Below are 17,360 nucleotides of genomic sequence, written 5' to 3' on the forward strand. Positions count from 1 at the left end.
TCCCATGGACAGAGGAGCCTGGCAGGCTACAGTCCATGGGGGTCTCAACGAGTTGGACATGACTGAAGTGACTTAGCACTCATGCATGCATATAATATATATATACATTTATATACCCAGATACTGTTATTCCAGCAGAGCTGAGATAAGAAGCAGAGAGAGGCCAAACCAGGGAGAGTCAGTGACAATGCTCCCCACATGTCTGAGAGGTGTGGCATGGGCATCGATACTTGGGCATGAAACCTGGCTCTGAATTACCTGGCAGCTGTGGTAAAAGGGAGGACACCGTTGCATGGCCAAAGCAAGCGCTGGACTTCCTTGGCCAGTCAGAGACCTGGAACGGTGTTCATCCCGTGGTCTCTTGGCAGAGACCAAGTGAACGGTACCAGGAACAGCCGCCACTTCATGAGGCTGATGTTTGCTTTGTGCCTCAGCTGTCTCTGGTGTGTTTCCAGCCAGGCTTCTCACCCTTGTGACTAACTCAAAGGCTACTGTCCCTGCATGTCCTGCCATCAACTCCCATACCCATGGGAGGGTAGACCCGCTGTCAGCTCCTGTAAACAGCATGTCCCCCTCACTTGCCCATTTCCTGTCCCCCGGGCCCACCACATCGGTGGCCTTGTGATTGAGGATCCCCTGACATCTGATGTCAGTCCCTCCATCACCATGTCCTGGAGTCTGACTCTCCCCATTCCCTGTGTCATTACACTGGCCCCCTTAAATCCCTGCCATTGGCCTGAGCCCATTCTAATCCAGCCACATGGGGGGGATACCATTTTCATCATGTCAGCCCCCAGCTCCAGGAGAACCCAAGGTGCCCACTGCCTCTAGACTTTGTCCAAGTTCCTCGGTCCGCTCTGCCCACCTATCCAATCCTTCCTCAAGCCTTTGAGTGGCCTGACTTCCTTCCCTTCTCTGTCTCCTTCTTCTGCTGCTCTTTCTGTGCTGTCTGCTCTTGGGCTTAACTCTTAGAACCTGTCCAGGCAGGAGACATTCAAAAGCCTCTTCCTTCTGCTCTTAGGGAAGGTCAGTCTTGCCAGCATGATCATTTCTACCCCAGAGCAGGATATGGTTGGATGTAGGGTATTGAGGAAAGCCTTCATGGAAGGAGCCAGAAGGAAAGGCAGGATCTGTCTAAGACAGAATACAGCTTTCCATATGGATCTCACGTAGTGGGAGGCTGTTCCTGGCATAAGGTGTGACATGGAAGGGCACCAAAAGATGGGAGCAGAAGGGAGCTGGGAGGCAGGGGTCGATGGGCTAGATGAGAGATTGGAGCAGAAGGGCAAGGAAGATGCGAGGTGTGGCTACAAGGCAAAAATGCACTGGTCCAAGGGGTCCCGGGGACCCAGACGTGGGTCACTTTTCTATTTGATGAACTCTCCTGGGGATACACATCCTCTTGGGAAGAGCTTCAGGGAGGGGGAATGGTGCTAGGGACCCCAGCATCCACCTACAGCCCAGGTTGCATTTAAAGATCTGGTCGTTGAGGGCCTCCATACAACTACCAGCAACAGAGCTTCTAGGAGTTCATGGTGGGAATGAGGAGCAGAAGTCCCCCGGCTGTGAGTCACACCAAGGAGGCAGGAAGGACAGAATGCTCCTCCATCACATCCCCCTCCTCCCAGCACGTCAGAGCCTTCATTTCCTTCCCACCCTGCTGGGCAGCTTACAGGGGGCACTCTTGGGACCTCCCACAGAAGCCCTCTTGATTCAGTTGGGGAGCCCCTTTTCAGCTCCTCTGGGGAATAGGGGTACTTCTCAGGACCTGGTGATGCTAGGGAGCGCACCCCCCCGCCCTGTGCCAGTTCAGTTCAGTTGCTCAGTCGTGTCCAACTCTTTGCAACCCCATGGACTGCAGCACGCCAGGCTTCCCTGTCCATCACCATCTCCTGGAGCTGGCTTAAACTCATGTCCAACGAATCGGTGATACCATCCAACCATCTCATCCTCTGTTGTCCCCTTCTCCTCCTGCCTTCAATCTTTCCCAGCATCAGGGTCTTTTCCAATGAGTCGGTTCTTTGCATCAGGTGGCCAAAGTATTGGAGTTTCAGCTTTAGCATCAGTCCTTCCAATGAATATTCAGGACTGATTTCCTTTAGGATGGGCTGGTTGGATCTCCTTGCAGTCCAAGGGACTCTCAAGAGTCTTCTCCAACACCACAGTCAAAAGCATCAATTCTTCAGCGCCCAGCTTTCTTTATAGTCCAACTCTCACATCCGTACATGACTACTGGAAAAACCATAGCTTTGACTAGACGGACCTTTGTTGGCAAAGTAATGCAAGTTCGGGGTAAAGTTTGGGTCTGCCTCAGTTTCCCTACACAAATTAAGCCAGGCTCTGATGTGTGGGTTTATTCGCCCCAAACCATGATGCCAAGGCCAACAGACCCCAAGTCAGCACTCTCGGGCTTGTCACCAGTTCCATTCCTAGAGATCTCTGTGAAGGGAGGGAGCCAGGGGAGGAGGTAGCAAAAAATGCCAACTTTGATTTCCGATGCAGACCCACTGAGAAATATTTGTGAAGCAAGCCTTGGATAATGAATAATTTCTCACCATTTTTAAACACCTGCCCCTGTCGCCCTCTCCCAGGCCCCTGGAATAACTCCGGGCCCAGTTAACCCCACACAGAAATGCCACTGCAAAGCCAGGATTATTCACCTCTACCCCTTCTACCATCAAGCTGTCAGAAAACCTGTTTTCTGTTTCCCTTTGCCCCCTTCTCCTAAGTAACTCACTCACATCCCCTTTCCTCTCTGGGGAGGTCAGCAGGAGCCACCTTTGAAAGCTCTCCCTTTACAGACTGCCGGACAAAGGCACCATCAGTGGGAGATTAGAACCAGAAAATTGTCAGGCGCTTCAAAGAAAACCATTTTTTTTTTTCATTCTCTGTGATCAGAGAGGTTAAGTGATTTGCGCCAGGTCACACAGCGCGATCTAGGCAAAGCTGAGAAAGGAAGGCTCTTTCCGAAGCTTCTTCCCATCTTTGCGCGGATCTCAGGGTGAGCCAGCATCAGAGCCAGGATAAGCCTTTCCTGGGCTCGGTGGGTGCCACGGGGCTGCCAGGTTCGGGATCAGCAGGCACCGGGTGGGCGGGCTCGCGAACGCGCCCGCGCAATGGTACTCGTATGTCCCGGCGCGTCCCCCACCCAATGAGGCAACCGAGGCGCGCCCCTGTCAGGCCGCCGGGCTGCAGGCTTCGCTTGACACGTCTCCTCCCCTTGTGTTATCGATCGAGGCCTCGCCGAGCGGAGGTGGCCTGCCCGCTTCGAGGAGCTGAGTGGGTTCAACTTTTGGTGCTGAATTCTTTAAGGGAGTAGAGAAGAGAGAAATCTTCATTTAAATGCAGATACAGGCTTTTCACCTGGGACTAAGGAAAGTTTTTTCCATTAAAATGCTAATGAAGGAACAAACTGAAACTCCAAATCCTCTGCTCACAGAGCTGTCCCCCGCCCCTCCCCACCCCGCCCCCAGTCCGACTCTTCACTCCATCCCCTGACCTTTCCTTGCTGCTTCTCCTGGGTTTCCGTGGAACTCACACACCCTGTGGCCCTGGCCGCTGGGAGCTTTGGGCAGCTCTGTGTGAGAGGCCTGTGGACGGGGCGACTCACCTTCTTGAAAGCAACCCACGCTGTAGACTGGAGAAGGGGTGAACTCCAGCCCTGGAGTCATGTCTCAGGCCACTGCTTCACTTTATGACCTTGGAAACTTAACATCTCTGACTCTTGTCTTTAAGATGGGCAATAATGCCTACCTTGTAGAATTGATGGAGCGATTAAATATATGTATATATATGAAGGGCATGTGAACCTGCTCGCTGGGAGGCTGCCATGACTAAGGATTCCGGAAGGTGGCTCCAGGAGTGGGGCGCTGCCCCAGGCCTGCCCAGAAGTGTCCTCAGGCCAGATCCTTTCCTGCACAGACGCTGACTCTCTCAGACCTGAAGCCTAGCCGGGGGCCCAGGTCCGGAGGCACACAGGTGACCATCACGGGCACCAACCTGAACGCAGGCAGCAACGTGGTAGTGATGTTCGGCAAGCAGCCCTGCCTCTTCCACAGGTAACTCACCTCAGGGCCAGCTCCAGGGATCCCGGCGCAGAGGGTGGGCAGGGCTGACTCCAGATGACCTTTGGGAGGTGCTTCTTCCTTCCTGAGAAAGTGACCATTCTCTCTGAGAGGAGACTTTATGGGCATGCTTGGCTGTGGCTCAGTCCGGGGACCTGCCAGGGATCCCTACCCTGGATGGACCTGTCATGCTGTCTCCTACCATTTAGCCTGGGTGCCCCCATACCACCCACTGTGCAGGACCCTAGGGTTCCATAGGACAGGGTTTGGAATCTAGGGTACCTGCCCCCTGGGTTAGCTCCTGGGCAGCTACTGCAGAGCCAGCCAGGACTGCTAAAACCTGGCCAAGGGTCACAGAACCTCCAAAGGCAACTGACTTTCCTTTCCTTCCTCTGGTTCCAGTGTCCAGTCCCAAGAGGACACACCTTCCAGGAACTGGGAGCCAGGAACCTGGGTTGGGGGTGAGGGTTGGGAAGGAGGCGGGAGGCGAGAGGTACATCTAATGCACATCTAGAAGAGGTGTGGTTGGCAGGAAGCTCTGCAGAGAGAGATTGTCCTGGGAGAGTGCTATACTGAGGGCCTGATCTGAATCAGGCCAGGCCAGACCTTGCCTGAGTGTTCCAGAAAACATGGCTCTGACACTTGTTAAAATGGTAAGAAAGAGCTTGTTCAGAACTACTGCAATAGGTGTCAGGACTATTGCAACGGGGATAGAGATCAGACTTCAAATACAGCAGACAGCTGGGGAATTATAGCCAAGGAGCACAGTGAGGGAAGCTGAGGATGGAAAATTACTAAGAGGAAACAAGGTTAAGAGGATTCTTGCTAAACCGACTTAACAAGACTCTTGCTGAAGGCAGTCAAGGTGATCAGGTATCAAGAGTGAGGGAGGCAGAAGCTGCCCAGATAGCAAGGGTATTCAGATATCAGGGTGGGGTGGGGGATTCTTACTAAATTGAGTTAGCAGGATTCTTGCTAAAAATGGTAGTAGGCGAGTGAAAGGCAGGGCCCCAGAAAGAAGTCTAGTCAAAAAAGCGGGCTCCGAGGAACCTGTCTACAGTTGGGTCAAGGACAGAGTCTTGATCAGTAGATCTCAGATCAGTAGTGTCCAGGGCAGCACTCACCCACTGCACCCAAGGAGTCTGATGAACAGGGAGGGGGGCAGGAGGGCCCTGACCCCAGACCACAGTCCTGATCGACACCCAGGAGCCCAGCTCCCTGTCTCCCCTCCTCCCTCCAGGCGCTCTCCGTCCTACATCGTCTGCAACACAACGTCCTCAGAAGAGGTGCTGGAAATGAAGGTGACGGTGCAGGTGGACAGGGCCAAGATCCACCAGGACCTGTTCTTCCAGTACGTGGAGGATCCCACCATCGTGCGGATCGAGCCCGAGTGGAGCATCGTCAGGTAGGGGCTGCCCCGACCTCGGGTTTCCCTCCTTAAGTCTCAGAAACCCAGGAGATGAACTGGGAGTGGTGTGGGTCAGACCTTCCTGCCGGGGCTCCCTCTTTCTAATGAGAACGCCTCTGAGCAGGACCCGGCCCTGGAGGCCAAACTCTGACCAGCAGGAGTTTACAGTCCCCGATGTGAGGATTGGTGGGCAACTAGGAAAATGGTGAGTGCCCTGGACTCTGAACCCAGCGATCCGAGTTCAAATCTTGGTGGGAACTTTGGGCTTCCCAAGTGGTGCTAGTGGTAAAGAACCTGCTTGCTGATGCAGAAAACGTAAGGGATGCGAGTTCGATCCCTGGGTAGGGAAGATCCCCTGGAGAGGGGAATGGCAACCCACTCCATTATTCTTGCCTGGAGAATCCCATGGACAGAGAAGCCTGGCAGGCTACAGTCCATAAGGTCGCACAGAATCAGACATGACTGAAGTGACCTAGCACACAAGCATGCATGGGCAACTAGGAGGCTGGAAGGGGCTGCTGAGGGCATCCTGACGGCATGGATGCTCCCTGGTGATCATTGGGAAACCTTTGTATCAATGCTTGGGTAGGGAGCAGGGTGGGAAGTAGACTTAGGGTTAGAAGGACTGAGTGCAACTCAGCTCCACTGCTTAGCAGCCAAGGGACCTTAAAGATTAGCTGGCTTCCCTGGATCCATGGTTTCCATAGGACCCGGAGAGGATTATGTGAGCTACAAACACCCAGTGCGGTGCCTGGTTCCCCTCCCCTCCCCTCCCCTCCTCCCCACACTCCATCCTCAGCCCACCCAACTGGCTGCTTCAGCTCTGGAAGCCATCTGGGGTCAGGAGACCAGGGAAAGCATGAAGATGTGGTCTCCACAAGCAGAGAAGGGTCAATGATGACTCCAGTCCAAAAAACAGTCTTTTAAACAGGGTCAGTAGACTCCCGCCCAGGGGCCAAATCTGGCTGTCTGCCTGATTTCATAAATAAAGTTTTATTGGAACACGGCCATACTCATCCGTATATGTTTTGTCTCTAGCTGCCTGCTCACCACAGCAGCGGAGCTGAGTAATTACAACAGATCATATGGCCCCGAGGAACCTGAAAGATTTATGCTCTGGCCCTTTACGGGAAGTTTGTCACCTGGCCTTACACACCCAGATGAAGGGCAGCCTTTGGGAGCCTTTGTTGTCCTCAACAGTTACTCTCTCTAAGGCCCAGGCCTTACAAGCTTTAACTGTAACCTGAAAGCAAATAAATATAAGACACAGAGAGGACCAAAGAGCCTGTAAAAGCTATTCCAGGATTTGCCCCCAGGGCCTGGTGAGTCCAGGAAGTTGGCACAGCCCCCTATTCTTAGACAAACTCTATGGTTCCCCAAGGCGTTCACAGCCTGGTTTAATTCAGCTCTTCCTCATGTCGCTGTCACAGAAATAGAGATGTTGGCCTTCCTGGCACTTGGCAGTCACCCCCAGTCACCCTCACATCGAGTGGAAGGCTGGAGGTGCGTTCTGAGTGGTTGGGGCTCCCCATCCCATGCCAGCATCTCAGTGGCACTGAGGGTGGGACAGTGGCATCCAGGTTTCCAATGCAAAGCTACCAAAGACAAATCCTATGATCTCTCCTATCAGCAATCTTCCAGCCAACCCCCGCCCAGGGTGCGAAAGCCCTGAAATGTTTCATATTTACATTCTTACAGAAGGTTCCTGAGTGTCTGAGCCTCAGCCTTTCCCAGGTCCCAGCCAGCTGAAGCCTCTAAGGTGGAAATTTGTAGTGTGATTGTCCTGTGCTTAGACTTTGGAGGGTCTGGTAGAAGATGGTCTGGAGCAAGGCCAGTGTGAAGAAAGTTCCCTGAGACTGGGAAGGGCAGGGGAAGAGCCCCCGGGGGGCTACAGAGAAGCAGCTGGCTCAGGTCAGGAGGCTGGGGCAGGGAGCAGCAGCGGGGAAGGGGCAAGAGGGCCGTGCTGCAGGTTCAGCCTCCGTGGGGTGTCCACACTCTGAATGAGCTCGGCACAGGACGGCTGCGGACATCTGGTCATCACTGTCTTCCCCTTGGCTGCTGAGAGCTCATCCTTATTATTATACAGTCACTTGTCATCTTGTCCCCATGAACGTCATCATGCCCCCTGGTAATCATTATCTTCAGTGCCAGAGCTCAGCCTGATTGACCGTCATCATCATCTTTGTGCTCGAGAGTCATTACTATTCCCGTCCCTGTCTTTACACGCCGCCTTCTTTCTCCCCGGTCAGTGGGAACACACCCATCGCCGTGTGGGGTACTCACCTGGACCTCATACAGAACCCCCAGATCCGGGCCAAGCATGGAGGGAAGGAGCACATCAATGTGAGTCCCGGGCTAGTGGGCTCAGAGAGGGCTGCCCTAGAGGGTGTGGGGCTCTCTGGGGGCTCAGGCAGGCTCATCTCATACACTGATGACTCATCGCGTGCAACGCCCCCAGACACTGGGATAGTGGGATGCGGGAGCAGGCATGAGGCCCCTTCCACACTCTGGCTAAAGGCATGGAGGAGCCATTGCTCCTGGGTTTCTGAGGTTTCAGATCCTTCTTCCTTCCTCCTCTGATCTCCTGTGGCACTCCTTAGCTTAGAGATAGCCTAGTGCCTGCCACAGCTGCCATGAAGAGCAGAGGTAAGGACCAGCTTCTGAGCTTGTCCTTGAATTTCCAGGTCAGGCTGTTGGGACCTGTCTATAACATCCCGTGTCAACACCATGCTGTACAACACCATGGAGGGAGGCCTGGTGGGTGGCTGGGGCTGTGGGTGTGTGGAGACCCGAGACATAAACCTTCTCTGACTCCTCCCCAGCTCTGTGAGGTTCTGAACGCCACTGAGATGACCTGCCAGGCTCCAGCCCTCGCTCTGGGACCCGACCACCAGTCCGACCTGACAGAGAGGCCCGAGGAGTTTGGCTTCATCCTAGACAATGTCCAGTCCCTGCTAATCCTCAACATGACCAACTTCACCTACTACCCCAACCCTGTGTTTGAGGCCTTCAGCCCCTCGGGAATCCTGGAGCTCAAGCCTGGCACACCCATCATCCTGAAGGTAGATTGATGGGGGAGGTAGGAGGTGTGCAAGGGGAGGCTTTCCATGTCCCAGGAAGAGGCCAGGAGTCATGGCCTTTTGCCAGATCTCATGGTGGTGTCACTAACTAGCAGAGGCTGAGTTACAGCCCAGACTATGGTAAACGCTCCCTACGAGTCTGTACTAAGATGTGCACTCTCTTTGTGGGTCACCAAAGCCTAGTCAGGGCAGCCGGATCCACGCTGGCCATCTGACTCCCAGCTTTGGCTCGAGTCCAGGACTTGGGAGGTCAAAGACTCATACTGCTTCCTCTTGCAAAGCTCTTTGCAAACCACCTTCTAGGACTTCTTTGCAGCATGGATAATAAATTAATTTTAACTCATATGACAATTTGAATAGACTGGTAGTGACTGACTACAGCTCTGTGTTGAGAAGGATTCTGAGGCTGCCTTTGGGAGAAGCTGAAAAGAGTACCTTGATTATTGATTCCCACTGAGGAAACGGGAATAGTAGTATGGTAGTATAGGTGTTATGAATTTTTTGGACTTAACTAGGGAAAGTGGCCTCTCCACCAGCTCCCCAGATGGATGGGGCCTCAGGGTGGGAGGACATGGTGGCCAGCCAATATCTGTACTCCTGACTGGAGTGAGAACTCGCGCTCCTGTCCATGCAGGGCAAGAATCTGATCCCACCTGTTGCTGGGGGCAATGTGAAGCTGAACTACACCGTGCTGATTGGGGAGAAGCCCTGCACCGTCACGGTGTCGGATGTGCAGCTGCTCTGCGAGTCCCCCAACCTCATCGGCAGGCACAAAGTGATGGTGAGGCTGGCGGGACCCACACCGGATGGGCGGGCACCAGGGATGCTGTGGGAGGAGTGGTCCTGCTCCATCCTGGGCCATCAGGGCTTTCCGACAGGGGATTCTGGCTTTCTTGAACTTTCCTCCTGGCTCACCCACACTCCTGTTTCTTCTCCTCATTTCACTTCAAATTTCTTTCTTCTGTGTTGTCATTCTTTCCATACTGGCTGGTGCTGCAGTAAGGGCAATGCCAAACAGCATCCAGTGATGTGCTCAGTCACCTGTTGGGCTTCCCAGGTGACTCAGTGGTAAGGAACCCACCTGCCAATGCAGGAGACATAAAAAGCATGAGTTCGATCCCTGGGGTCAGGAAGATCCCCTGGAGAAGGGAATGGCAACCCACTCCAGTAGTCTTGCCTAGAGAATCCCACGGACAGAGGAGCCTGGTGGGCTACAGTCCATGGGGTCGAAAAGAGTCGGACACAACTGAGCAGACATGCACGCCAAGTCACCTGTTAGAAGCAAGAGGTGCTTCCCGGGGAGGAGTGTTGTTGACCCAGGCTGGACATAATGTCACGTATTGTGCCTGAGTCATCAGTCCTCAGGATGGGATGTGTCTTCGGGGAGCCAGTCTTTGAGGTCATGTAGTATTCTTGCCTGGAGAATCCCAGAATTGGTAGAGCCAGGTGGGCTGCCATCCATGGGGTCACACAGAGTCGGACACGACTGAAGCGACTTAGCAGCAGTAGCAGGATTTTTTTAGATTCCAGTTGAATGCCATTTCCTCATGAAGATGGCCATGTTTGTTCCCAAATAAAATAACGTGTGGTTTTTCCAGTTCTGGGGGAAAGCTGAGCTATCCATCCTCCCTCTGCCCCGATGGCCGCTCATCTGCTTTCACAGCCAGTGATAATCCTCCTCCCTGGAGCCATTTCCCTCATCCGGCCCTGGTGCCCAGCTCACTGGTGGCTTGGGTCTGTTCCCTGGGATGCTCTATCCCCACACCCAGCTCCCTCTCCCCTGGTGTGTCCCCCCCAGGCCCGAGTCGGTGGCATGGAGTACTCCCCAGGGATGGTGTACATAGCCCCAGACAGCCCGCTCAGCCTGCCTGCCATCGTCAGCATCGCCGTGGCCGGCGGCCTCCTTATCATCTTCATTGTGGCCGTGCTCATCGCCTATAAGCGCAAGTCCCGTGAGAGTGACCTGACTCTAAAGCGGCTGCAAATGCAGATGGACAACCTGGAGTCCCGCGTGGCCCTGGAGTGCAAGGAAGGTACAGAGGGAGTGGTGGGGAGTCGGGCGTGAGTGTGCGCGCGTGTGTGTGTGCATCTCACACACCAGCAGCAGTGGGCAGTGCTAGGCCTGGGTTTCCTGCCTCCAGAACCTCTACCTCAAGCCATTTTAAACCCCACTAGAGCCATTTCTAGGCTTCCCTGGTGGCTCAGACAATAAAGAATCTGCCTGTAATGCAGGAAACCCAGGTTCGATTCCGTGGAGAAGGGAATGGCTACCCACTCCAGTGTTCCTGCTTGAAGAATTTCACGGACAGAGGAGCCTGGTGGGTTACAGTCCATGGGGTCACAAAGAGTCAGACTCGACTGAGCGACTAACGCTAGCACCAGAGCCGTCTCCAGCCCAGGATCCTGGCCAGGGTGGCTTTGGCACTCTCTTCTCAGGGAGACGCGGAGGTGTCTTGCCATGACACATTCAAGTAATCTTCAGCTCTCTTCCTTCAGAAGGAACATAAGGCTGGAGGGCCGATCTGAGATTTAGAGGAAAGAGTATTTCACAGCTTATATTTTTTTAAAAAATTACCAACAACACCATGAAGTGCAATCAGCCACACTAAATCCAAGAAGGAAATTTAGGAGTCAGACTCTTGTCACCCCCAGGATATCATTCGTGAGTCACCCTGCAAGGGTCTGGGCTGGTTCTTTGTGGAGCTTTATACATGGAGTGATCAGCCTGTACCTGGGGCTCTGGCATTCCCACCAGGGAGGCCATGGTGCTCGGATGGGGAAGCAGACCTCTTCCACCCTCTCTCCACATCCTCAGCTGTCAACACAGCATCCGCCTTGTGGGACTGTTAATTACCGCCTTTTATTATATTTATGCTGCTTAATTTTTTTCTCCGCAATGTACTCTTCCCTCTAATTAGGTGTAGTGATTAGAATCTCTTTTATGTGTGCCAGGCGTGAGGCTTTGAATGTTGGAGGCACTCGGTGACTTGAAGGAAAGCTGCAGACCTATAAAAAGCCAACCGCCTCCTTCTCCTCCTGCCAGCTGAGCCCCCCAGCTGGGAGGGGGGCACGAGGAGAGTGTGAAGCCGGGTTCCTCTCGGAGAACATTCGGAAGAAGGAGGAATTAGCGGTCACACAGTGGCTTCCGGCTCAGGAGAGGGCCGTCTCTCGTTGGTAGGAGGAGGAGATAGAGCAAAGACCCGTAGGATTGGCCCTGAAGGTATTTTCAGGCATGCCCAGGGCCGGCTCTTGAACATTGAAAGGGCAAACTGGGTCCAGGGAAGGCAACCTCCCGAAGACCTGACAATGAGCCAGGCCATACCCAGTCACAGACTCAGAAGAGGCCCTGCCTGGGCCCTTGCTGGCCTGACCTTTGGTGGTATAAACACACATATGCATGCACACACACATACAGACACTCGGTACTCAGGTGGTCACTCATGCCCTCACACACCTTTACACTCACACCCATGCACACACACATTTCCAGAGATAGACACACACGTGTGTGTTCCTCACTCGGCACACACATGAGTGCTCATCAGGGCTTTTGGTGACAGTATTTCCCAGAAAGGCTTACTGACTCCCCTTTCACACACATTGGTGTAAGCTCACACATATTGGTGCAGGTTCCATTCAGTTGTGTTAGGGCTGCTCTGCCTTCTGAATCACTTTTCTTGGCAAGGATCACCCTGCTCCCCGTGTCAGTGTGACCAGGGGTGCAGAGAGAGAGCAACATCGAAGGGGTCTACAGTAGCTTCTGAGGGGTCCTGGGACCTCCCCGTTGTTCTGTCAAGCAAGAAGCATTGGTATCCTCAAGGCTCTGAGCTCCAGGGTCACAGGCAGGAAGTCAGCACTTCTGGGGGGCAGTGGGGCCCACTGACAGTGCCTGGGCAGCTGTGTTATGATCATGTCATCTGCAGAGCCCACTGGGCACAGGACTGGCATTTCAAGGGCCCTGGACCTACACTGGGCTTGTGAATTCCTTCTGAGCTCACAAAGCATTTTTTTCATACTTTTGTCTGTATAAATAGAAAGAAGCATTGCCTAATCAACGTCCACTGCCTGTTCTTTGCATGTGTATTTTAATCCATCTTGGTTTGGTGTGTGTGTGCATGTGCACACACATGTTTGCATGCATGTGTGTACGAGTGCATTTGCATGTGCTGAGGGAGAAGATGGAGGCAGGAAGGACCAAGCACATTACCGCTGACAGCCTCCTGGAGAGGAGGGCTGTACCCAGGACAGAGTGTGATCACACGGCTGTGTGATAATGGGTCCATGTATGGAACTTTCTCGGGGGGCCATGGAGGTTGGTCTTGCAACTTCAGGACCGTCTGGAGGTCTGGGCTGTCCCCACAGGCAGTGGTACCCATCTGAAGATCACGATTCACCACCAGATAACATCACCTTGAGCAAGAAAAGACAAAGTGAGGCCCTGTGTGTTTATCCAGGAGGGATGTATCAGTAGGGCAGAGCCTTCATCTGGCCCCATTTGGTGATCTGATGGCTCCGGTAATCTGCGAGGCCAAGAACTGGGACTTTGGAAGAAAGTGTTCCTAACTCCTATAAGGAAACCCACTGTAAAGCATAGAATCCAGAGCAGGCTATCACTGGAACTTCTCCCTCACTCCCCATGTCCTTCCACATCCCCCTACCCCTCCATGTATCTTGCAAGAGCCAAAGCCCTTGTCTTCAGAGTGGGAGGCCCTCATGGCCCCAGCAACAGTGCAGATCTGTGGACCTTCTGGCCCCCAGTCATGTTTTGAAGGAATTTGGCCCAAGACAAGCTTCTTCGTTGTGCATCTTTCTCTCGTTCCTATATTGTTCACCTCGGCTGCATTAAACAGCCCCTCCTTATTCCTACACTACTGTGGTCCATCGTGCAGGTCTCAGGGGCCTGGGAGAGGGTTCTGAGTGTTGCGAGGCAGAGCAGCTCTTGAGCTGGCCCCACACAGCAGTCTCATGAGCTTGTCTCTGTGCCAGCCTTTGCCGAGCTACAGACGGACATCCACGAGTTGACCAGTGACCTTGACGGAGCCGGGATTCCCTTCCTGGACTACAGAACCTACACCATGCGGGTGCTGTTCCCGGGAATCGAAGACCACCCTGTCCTCCGGGACCTCGAGGTGAGAAGCAGTCGCCATGGTCGAGTCCTTTCCCGTCACAGTGTCAGTGCAGAGAGAGACATTGGTGACCAAGTCCAGCCACCTCATTCAGAGGAGGGTCAGCTGAGTCCAGGGAGGGGACAAGACCTTGTGGAGCCAGTCTGTCCCTTGGGACGAAAGGGATCTCAGAGCACAGGTGAGAGTAGGGCTTTGGGTCTTAAGGGACTGTGGATCCCCTGAGAATTAGATGGAAGCCAAAGACTTTCTCTCCCCCACAAAAATTGTCCATGTATGCAGAAACAGGAAATCTGGCCAACAGTGTAGGGGGTTTGTGAATGCTTGTTTAAGAAACCACAGTATAAAGGACTTCGCCACTTAGTTGGTGCTCAATAAATAAATATGGAAAAGATAACTGCCGTGCTCAGGAGGGGGGTGGGGATGTGAATGATAAGAACGTAACTGCCTTTGTACCAGCAGGGACCTCATCCTGTGAACGCTTTATCCCACTTACTGTCTAGTGTAGTGTCTGGCTTATGCATATATTCATATTACGCTTTGTTCTGAAAGGGATTTGGAATGACTTATAAAGATAAACACCAGAGAAAAGCGAAACATATAAATGAGGAAAGCAGGGCAAAGTAGTAATTCTAAGGAATAATTGCCCTGAGTTGACTGCTGACTAGTATCCTGGTCCCGTTTTCAGTACTTTACATGTACACATTGATGTAACCTCCCAGGAGCCCTCAGAAGCAGGCACACCCATTTCACAGGTGATGAAACTAAGATCACACAGTGGGGAGGTAGTGGGGCTGGGATCTGAGTCCAGCAGGTAGACTCCAGAGTCTATATTCTTAGGGACGGGGCTGTATACTTGGCTTCTGAGAGACTATGTCCATGTCATGGTTTGCGGCTCTGGAGACTTCTTTGGATGGATCAAAAATCTTCAGCCAGAGCACCATGGAAGATAAACCTGATTCCATGTTTCTATTGTCCAAAACCTAGAAACAGACCTGTCACTTGAATTGCACGGTTAAGCAGGTGCTGACCCCCGTGGGAATGTCTGCATGGGTTCTCCAAGGGGCCATAGAAGCTGTGTCCCCTGCAGGAAACGCAACAAGTCCCCAGTGCTCAGGGCCCACCTGTTTCTCTGACTTGACTGTGGAATGAAGCACAGGAGCGCGCGTGTGTGTGGGGGGTGTGCGCGTGTGTATGACTTGTGTGTGGACTGCGCATACCTTATTTAACTTTGTTTTCCATACCTTTCATATCTTTGTCTTGCGTACCTTATTTATCTATTGTGTCTTCCAGCAAGAGTGCTCAGCACATAGTAGGCCTGCAAGAAGTGCTGAATGATTTGACTGGATGAATGTATGTTTGAAATAGGGTAGAAATGTCAGTGCTAGGAAGGGAAGTTGTGTTTGAACATGCCCATACCCCTCAAAATAAGAATTCAACTACGATGAGTATATAAAGTTATTCTCTCTTTTTCACTAGCTCGAAATTCCAAGTAGATTTCCTTTAAGCATTTAACTTTTAAATCAGATTTGCTGAGACCACTTCTAAGCCAGCATCCCTGGAGGGCAGCCTGAATACTTTGGAGCAGGGCTGGGGCACAGCCTTCTCCCACACAGGGTGTTTTCTTCTGGATGCATACTCACTCCACACTGCTTTCCTGACCAGTCCTATGGCCCAGATTATAAAGCATGCCACATGCTATGTATGATCTTATTCCTCATTTGATCCTATCTCATGTCTTTTCCACCTGCCCTTGCACCTCCGTAATTTTGTTTTGTTGTTTTAAGATTTTTGATGTGGACCATTTTTAAAGTCTTTATTGAATTTGTTACAACATTGCTTCTGTTTTATGTGTTTTTTTTTTTTGGCCATGAAACAGGTGAGATCTTAGCTCCCCGACCAGGGATCAAACCCGCATCCCTGTATTGGAAGGCAAAGTCTTAACCACTGGACCACTAAGGAAGTCTTTCTGGAGATGTTTGGATTGTCAGGCCTGGCTTGGTGCTGGAATAGTGATCACCCAAGAGCAGTACATGCCGAAGGGCTGCTCCAAGTGGTGGAGGGGAATTTCAGGGCTCATCCCCCGACAGGATGTTGTGGGTGGTGGTGCAATCGAACACGGCACTGCTCCAGAGTGCACCGATCATATGCAGCACTTCCTGGAATTGTGCAGTACACAGCCTGCTTCACTGTCCGTAGCAGCCCTGTTTGCCCAGGACCAGAATCCTAATGATTCCCTCCGTTACCTTTTTGAACTGTACCCAGCCCTTTGCTGAAAGCTGGTGGCATCCTTACCTAGCAGCACTTCCCCGGGCCTTTCCTTGAGAGCTAGTTTTCTGAGAGAAGCTGCTGCCCAAGTCCTAGCCTTAATCCTCAGCAAGGTGCACAGTCCACTAGCCCTACCCAGCAAGCTGGGCTCAACAGACAGAAACTCTGGGCCCCCTCACACCCAGCCCAGGCCCCCAAGAATGGAGCCAGCTCCCTCCCCCACTGTGCACTGCCCTGGCCCTGCTTGCCTTGTCCCCCTGCAGCTAAGGCATCCCCTAAACAGAGGCTTCCGGGGCTGCAGAATGAATGACAGCAGACTCCTTCCTCTGCCCAGAAAGCTTCAGGAGTCCTTGTTCAGTATAGTCCAGAGCACTGAACTGTACTTCACTTCATGGGGACACCACCCACCCTACAGGCTGGATGCACAGGAGGCCCGTCCAGGGCTGCACCACCAGGAATCCTTGACGCCCCCGCAACACACACCCACCCATCTGTCAAGGGCTGTGGAATGAACTCAGTCCATGCAGGGCTGCAGAATAAAGCCTCCGAGAATCAGGGCTGCTGTATTCTGCCAATGACCTGACCAGCCTGTATGACTCCCTGGATGCTCTCTGGGTGGATACCCCATTTATGTCTGAGACTGTTTCTATGGCCCCCTGTTACAAGTCACCTCATGTCCTGCCATAGCCTTGCTCCTCATGGGGCACCTTAAAATCTCCCCTCCAACCTGAGGCTTCTGTCTTGTCCTTGCCTTTATCATAAGGGGAGACTTTCTGGTCCTACCCTCCTGCTCAGAAAGGAGTTAACAGCCAGCTTCACTGATCTCCCCGAGGCAGAAACCAGGAGACGGCTAATTGTCAGGCATGGGCTCTGAATCAGGCAGGTCACACAGACTTGTAAAAATTCTGGCAAAATATACATAACATAAAATTTACCATTTCAACCATTTTTAAGTGTACAATTCAGTAGCATTAAGTTCACTCACATGATTGTGCAACCATCATCACCGTCCATCTCCAGAACTGTTTCATCTCCCCCACCTCAATCTCTGTACGCATTGAACACTAACTCCCCATCCTCCTCTCCCAGTCTCTGGCAGCCACCCTTCTACTTTGTGTCTCTATGAACTTGACTACTCTGAATACCTCGTATGAAAGTTCAAGTTGCTCAGTCACGTCTGACTCTTTGTGACCGCATGGACTATACAGTCCATGGAATTCTCCAGGCCAGAATACTGGAGTGGGTTTAGCCTTTCCCTTCTGCAGGGGATCTTCCCAACTCAGGGATCGAACCCAGGTCTCCCGCGTTGCAGGTGGATTCTTCACCAGCTGAGCTGGTGAGCAGGCAGATTCTTTACCAACTGAGCTATCAGGGAAGCCCATATTTCGTATAGTTGGGATCACAGAGTATTTGTCCT

General features: G+C 52.6%; 1 protein-coding gene across 1 annotated transcript in view; it reads left to right on the plus strand.

Moving 5' to 3' along the window:
* PLXNA4 (plexin A4) overlaps positions 1 to 17,360 on the plus strand; it is a 483,041-nt gene that overhangs the window by 414,701 nt on the left and 50,980 nt on the right. The window contains exons 15-21 of the mRNA XM_027538965.1: positions 3,922 to 4,058; positions 5,305 to 5,469; positions 7,722 to 7,815; positions 8,295 to 8,534; positions 9,187 to 9,333; positions 10,351 to 10,585; positions 13,539 to 13,681. Coding sequence (XP_027394766.1) covers positions 3,922 to 4,058; positions 5,305 to 5,469; positions 7,722 to 7,815; positions 8,295 to 8,534; positions 9,187 to 9,333; positions 10,351 to 10,585; positions 13,539 to 13,681 — 1,161 coding nt within the window. The remainder of the gene's footprint in view (positions 1 to 3,921; positions 4,059 to 5,304; positions 5,470 to 7,721; positions 7,816 to 8,294; positions 8,535 to 9,186; positions 9,334 to 10,350; positions 10,586 to 13,538; positions 13,682 to 17,360) is intronic.

The sequence above is a fragment of the Bos indicus x Bos taurus genome, chromosome 4, assembly GCF_003369695.1.
Source record: "Bos indicus x Bos taurus breed Angus x Brahman F1 hybrid chromosome 4, Bos_hybrid_MaternalHap_v2.0, whole genome shotgun sequence".
NCBI lineage: Eukaryota > Metazoa > Chordata > Mammalia > Artiodactyla > Bovidae > Bos > Bos indicus x Bos taurus.